The sequence below is a fragment of the Parasteatoda tepidariorum genome, chromosome 5 (genome assembly GCF_043381705.1).
Source record: "Parasteatoda tepidariorum isolate YZ-2023 chromosome 5, CAS_Ptep_4.0, whole genome shotgun sequence".
NCBI classification, from domain to species: Eukaryota; Metazoa; Arthropoda; class Arachnida; order Araneae; family Theridiidae; genus Parasteatoda; species Parasteatoda tepidariorum.
Window position 1 is genome coordinate 30,415,749 of NC_092208.1, and position 6,869 is coordinate 30,422,617.

Below are 6,869 nucleotides of genomic sequence, written 5' to 3' on the forward strand. Positions count from 1 at the left end.
CGTTACTTTTTTTGTTTAGTACTTGTACTTTTACTTGTACTTTTTACTCGTTACTTTTTAAAATAAGAACTTTTTACTTTATACTCGTTACTTTTTTTAAAAATACTTGTACTTTTACTCGTTACTTTTTAAAAGTAACGTTGCCATATATGTATATGGGTGATTCTCTCGAAACATGACAATTCACTGTCCTTTCCTCCAAGATCTAATACTATAATACTAAAATAACTTTCTTTTTTTAAAAATTACTAAATAGCATTGCTGTTAGCATTTTAAAATGACTTTGCACTAGCATTGACAGTTTTGTATAGTTAAAAAACTTAATTGAAAATCAAAATGTCATTTTCCTGGTATGTCCCAAACAATGTTTCCAATAATAACTAGCTTCAAAACTTCCCATACTTTTCAAAACTTTTTCAATATCTAATTTTTTTTTATCTCAACAGAACATTTTTTCCGTTAATAATTTTCTTGTCCCAAGAAAATCTGTCAATTTCCTGGCTAACTTTATTTAGTGGTTTATAACCAAAATAGATAGAGCCAGCAATCAATATCTTAAGTTAATAGATTGATTAGATACCCTCCTATATGAGCATGTCTTGTTGCATGAATAAAGAACCAATTTTCTGGTTCAAAATCTATTTCAAAAAATTTTGTGTTGTCATTTTCCTGGCTTCTTGAAATTATTAACAACATAAACTATATAGATTTATCTGAGTTATTTTAAGAAACCCTGTTGTTTTCTGCAGAATATAAACGTCTTAGGCCAAAATATTAAATTAAAGTAAAGTTATATGCTATAAAATGGCGAATTTGTCATTTTCCTTGCTTATGAATGCCAGGACATTGAAGTGTTACCAGAAATTCTTTTTAACTGCTAATACTGTAAGGAGGGAAAGCAAATATTAACCTAATACCAAGTTTATGTATGATTGTAATGTGCTTGGATGTAATCAAAGTTATTTATTTATTTAATGATTGATTGTTATACAAAATTTTATTCTGTACATATCGGCAACAAAAATTTTTTTGATTCTTTCTACAGTGGACAAAAAGAATTAATTTAAGCAATTTATGATTCATCTAACATAAAGGTTTAAGTTAAGTTACTCACTATTAACTTAAAATGACTGTTTTTTTAACTTCTAAGCTAATATGTCATTTTCCTGGCATTCAATATCTATAATTTGGTGAATTTCTATTTTATTTTTCTTCTCGAGCAAATGTCAATGAACTACACTGCTGTCTGTAAGATACTAATAAGTGTAACTAAAGAAGCATACAAAAAAAAATTTAGATTATTTTGAAGACTTTAAATTTGAAGAAGTTTTTTGGTCCGAATTGTCATGTTTAAAAAGAATCACCCATGTATAGTAGTACAAGTTCCATTTTACTGCCCATAAAAATATTCAAAAACCTATCGTAATTTTAAGTTTCTATGTCATTCAGAAATGCGGTTTGTGTTTTTGTGATACTCCTCTGATGAATGTGATGCCACAATTGGCATTACATATTTATATCCTATCTGTTATTATTTAAGCTTAACAAACAGACTTAATAGTAAGCTTATAATTTGCTTAATATTAAGCCTAATAATAGACTTAATCTTTCAAAACGAACATAAAATATTTTTTTTAATCAATCAATGTAACGGATACTTTTTACTTTATTACTAATGCAGACTTATTAATTCACTGTCGCGCCTAATCGAAAACAAAAATCTTTTTATTCTAAATTTCTAACCGCTAAATATTTCAGTTGCATGGTTGTAATAATTCTCATAAATTTGTTGGCGACTCGTGATCGCCAAGGCATTTTTTAAACCCAATATTGATATGCGGGGTTGGCTTTGTTTTGGCTATGTTATATTTTTAAAAATTGCCAATTTTTGATCTCCTACCCATGCTTCTCCTGTGTCCGTTAGGAACAACTGTATTCACTTTTAATTTCAAATTTGTGGAGACAAGGGGTGCCCTTTTCGGGCCTCCCCAGTCTCAACTGTTACCGTCAGAAAATGATATTCTGGCTGTATGAACTCTCGATGGGAGAGTATTCTGCTTTGATCCCTTTAGGGGCTTTCCTTCTTTTATGGATCTTGAAAATGGCCATTATCCATCATATCAATTCTGCTTAATAAATAAATTTCTCACTAAACGATTTATATTTATTTTCCCGGAGACTATCATTTTGTTTCATCCATTTTAAACGGCCAAAAAGAACAATAATGAAGATACTTTTCCACTATATGATAAGAATGGCGGTGACTACCACCTTCATCATAATGAACAAACAACAATTTTATGAACTCTACAGAAGAAAAATCTGAAGTTTTTGTTGACTCTTTAGAAAATCAGTTTTCACCATGCCGTCATGCACCAGAAAAAAAAAGAAAATCAGTTTTCACCATTTCACCAAAAAACTGCACTCAGGCTAGTTTGTTCCAATGCATGATCAAGGAGTTTCTTTGTTTCCAGTGCCGGGTTCGAAATTACTAGAATTGGGAGTTGTAAACTCAGAATTGGGTCCACTCTTCAACGCTGGTTATAAATTTCATTAAATTCAATCATGTTACATGGTTTTTAAGAGTCTGATTTAAAATGATTGACTTTAAGTACAATGAAAAAATATTTTCAAACTAAATCACATTAAAAATATTTTAAAGTCAGATAAAAAAAATCACCTTAATTTTATAATTTTTTCACAGTTAATATTGAGTAAAAATAATAATAACTCTTACATAACCCAAACATAAAATCAACAAATTTAAACACCACCCAAATCTCTCTCTCTTTTTTTGTATCAAACGACTGAATGAGCAAACTTATGAAGATAATTTTCAGACGTCACGTGTTTAAGTTCTCACAAGAAATTTATTTTCAGCAACCATTCGTTCAAAAAATAGTAAATCATTTCACTTTTTCGAAATATCTGTTGAAAAATGGAGAAGATTCTTGGATTTACCGTTGCATTTTTACTGGTTTGGGGAACCGTGCATGCCAAATTCTTTAGATTCGAAGATTGTAGTAAGTTTTTCTTTTTTGTCCTCATCTACCTGGTATTAATTTTTATACATCATTTAGTTCCGATAAAAGAAAGGTAACTACAACGTTTAATAATTCACTATAACGCTATGAATTTAACTAGCATTACGAGATGGATTTTTAAGTTTATAAATTTTCTAAAATGTATGACATACAGTTCATATTCTAGAAGAAAACAAATATTTTTATTAATTCCTTCTGTTGGAATATTTGAATTATAAATGAAATATTTCTTTTGAAGTAAGAATTATAAATCGGATAATTATGTTTCAAAGCAAATTAAGTATATTTTAAGGGTAACCACAATAAAAGAGAACCATGCTAAAATAAAATAGGAACCATATTAAAATAAATTCAGTTACTTAAGGAATAAAATTTGCTCATATAATTAGCCAATAATTGTTACTTAATATAATTCGCTTCACAAAAATTGTTTTACCCTTCGGTTTTTATTTTCTGTGGAATTTTTTTTTTATAACTGCTGTGAGTTTGCAACAGTTACTCATAACTGTTCGGTCAAGTTTAATCTATCTACAGTCAACGCTCTGTATGCTCAGTTTTAGAATGATGCAAAACGTCACTATTGTGAAAAGCCACAATTTTGTGAAAGACATGTTTGTGGTTTAATTTTTTAATATTTAAAAACTTACTACAATGCTGCCTTATCTGAGTCCATAAGAAACTGAGAATGAGGATATGATTTTGATAATTTTCATCTAGGAGGGAAAATGTCGCTAAATCGACGATTTTTAAAAACGTTTAATAACTTTTATAACGGCCGGGATAACTTGGTTGGCAGAGAGCTGGATTTACGTTTGTGAGACGGGAGTTCGAATCCAGCAGTCCGAAGACTCCCCCAGTAGTAAATGGCTACTAGTGCACGTTAAATCTGTAGGATAATGAAGTCCCCCATAGTTTATAACAAATAATATCTCTGGAGGTATTGAATTGGAGTTGGATCGTTCTCTGATTCAGGTCAAAAATTACGATCGGCAGATGACTGAATGGGTCTGCCCTATAAACGGTTTAGCGAAAGTCGAATTTTTGGCAATAGATGGCGTCACTGGAAAATAAGAACAATCGCACTCCTTGCCATAATGGCATATGGCAATAACAACAACTTTTAAATTAAAGTTATTTGTCCGCGTTCTAAAACCCAGATAATTCTTAAAGGAAGATTGTGTATGTACTATAATATTATAGCCTTGTTTCATTTGCAATAAAAATGGGGATTTTTATCTAAGATTTTGATGTTTCTATTCTATTCGCCAAGATAAGGTTAAGGCGTCGAATTCGATAATGCTAATGCATATTTTCAAATTATTTCATTAGTGTATAGATTATAGATCTGATGATTTCGATCTTTTCGAGATATTTTACCTTTTCCAAACTTTTCAGACACCCTGTAGATACATGTAATATTTTTTTTTGCAGCAAAACTGCAGACGGCTTACGTAGATGCTTCGGAATTCGTAGTGCGTCCAGATCCAATTAATCTCCAGTCTCAACTGAATGTTACCACATGGTTAAAAGTCTTAAAGGAAGTTCCTGAAGGTGCAGTTCTCAAGGCTTCTTATTACAAGCTAAAAAAGATTTTCGGTGTGGAGGTTGATGTTTATGTTCCTTGCCTACTCAACAAATTTGGATCTTGGTAAGTTATTTCACACTATAATTACGATAGAATTTTTTTTTCTTGTTACGTGAGATTTTTTAAACAGATTTTAGATACTTTCGTTTCTCTGATTTCAGGTCTGCAATCGGTTTCTTTCTCCAAGACACGATTATTTTTAATGACATTTTCTATTTTTTGTCGAATTATAGAAGTTTAAAAACGTTATATATAGCAGGGGGCCATATCATTATAAATAACACATTTCTAGGGGAGTTAGGATTAGGATTAATATTGCATTGACACTCATGGCCGTCAGTTGCTCTGCTAGGGGTGCTTCTCTGTTATGAACTGTTTTTTTTACGTGCTTCTGAACAGATCATAACAGGGAAGCACTCTTAACTGCATACGACGACCTTTCCGGCTATGGGTTCCCATGCAGTTTTAATTTTGATGATGTGCCATAATTTCCCAAACAATTTGTCTCAGCATTTACACGAATCTCTATTATTTATAACGTTTTTAAACTTGCACATTTCGATAAATAATAAACCAAAAATATCAATTAAAAAAAATGTAACTTTAGGAGCAAAATTAATTTCAGATTTAAAATATCCACACCTGAACAAGGCAAAATCAAGTATTTGCATGAATTTTTCATTGTTATTGACCATATTTCAAATTACTTGCTCGCTAATGCACTTTGCTTAGGTTTTTAGAATAGTTCATATTATATAAATAAAGACCGCTATATACACTCAAGAGCTAAAACATTATGACCACCTCTATATTTTGCAATAAACTCTCCTGGATGACGTGGAAGGCACGTGATCAGGTGGAAGTGGTATTTAACTGTTGCTGGAGAGTTTGAAGAATCATTCTTTCACTTACTTCTGTGTGTGATGGGAAAGGCTGAGGATCTAAGCGATTTTGATAGAGGACAGATTGTAATGGCTCGAAGGCTCGGAACAAGTATTTCCGAAACTGCACGACTCGTGGGTTGTTCGCGATCTACAGTTGTTAGTACTTATGCAAAGTGGATGAATGACAGTGAAACCAGCAGTAGATGACATGGTGTTGGACGTTCCCACGCTATCAAAGAAAAAGGTCGTCGGAGATTGTCGCGCTTGGTGAAGCAAAACCGGAGCCAGACAATGGCTCAGCTGACAGCCCAATACAATGCAGGGTCAAGAAGAATAGTATCAGAGCACACTATTCAGCGGACACTGTTGGATATGAGGCTACGCAGCAAACATCCCATTCGCGTGCCTTTGCTGACCAAGCGTCATCGCCAACTATGCCTGCTCTGGGCCCGGGAACATCGCGGCTGGTCCATGGATCAGAGGGAGAGAGTTGCCTGGTCAGATGAATCACGGTTTGTCATTCATCATGCCGATGGTCCTGTCAGGATATGCCGTCTTCCAGGCGAACAGTTGCTTCCTTAATGTTCAGTAGGTCACAGGCCGGTGGTGGCGGTATTATGCTTTGGGGGACGTTCTCTTGGGCGTTTCTGGGACCCTTGGTTGTGGTAGAGTAGACCATGAATGCTACAGGTTATCTGAACAACATTGTGGACCAGTTGTACCCTCACACGTTCTCTGTTTTTCCAGCTGGAAATGGAATTTTCCAACAGGACAACGCCCAGTGTAACAAGGCTCAAATTGTGGTGGAGTGGTTCCAGGAACATGATGCTGGATTCCAGTTAATGTCCTCGCCGCATAACTCACCGGATCTCAATCCGATAGAGCACATTTGGGATGTCATGGAACGGCAGCTCAGAGTTTAAAGACCACTAAGTCGCAATATCTCGGATTTGCGTGACCGTTACTTAAACATCTGGTACAATCTATCTCCGAACATCTACCAAGGACTTGTGGCATCCATGCCAAGGCGGGTTGCAGCTGTGTTACGGGCTAAAGGTGAGCCAACTCGTTATTAGGAGGTGGTCATAATGTTTTGGCTCTTGAGTGTATTCGCGATCGCAACACTCGAATACGCCATCTGGGGAGAGACCGGTTTCATGCCTTCAGCCCTTCTCCCTTCCCTCTCCTCCTCTTTTCAGTTGTATAGGAATGCACTACGATAATTTCCCTTTTCTTAATATTTTTCCTTTTTATTTAATAAAAATATTTTTTGAAATTTCCGTGATACTTTTCTTTAGAACTATGTTTAATGTAGTTTTCAGTTCCATATAGTTTTTCACCAAACCATGAGAAACA

The 6,869-nt window shown here is 33.9% G+C and overlaps 1 protein-coding gene across 1 annotated transcript; it reads left to right on the forward strand.

Annotated features, from left to right (window-relative positions):
- Window positions 1-2,865: 2,865 nt before the first annotated feature.
- LOC107443925 (uncharacterized) lies at window positions 2,866-4,692 on the forward strand (the record flags this gene model as incomplete). Its single annotated transcript, XM_016057949.4, is given in 2 exon segments — window positions 2,866-3,023; window positions 4,476-4,692. Coding segments are annotated over 2 exon segments (302 nt in total), but the record flags the coding sequence as incomplete, so codon positions are not given.
- Between the last annotated feature and the right edge of the window lie 2,177 nt (window positions 4,693-6,869).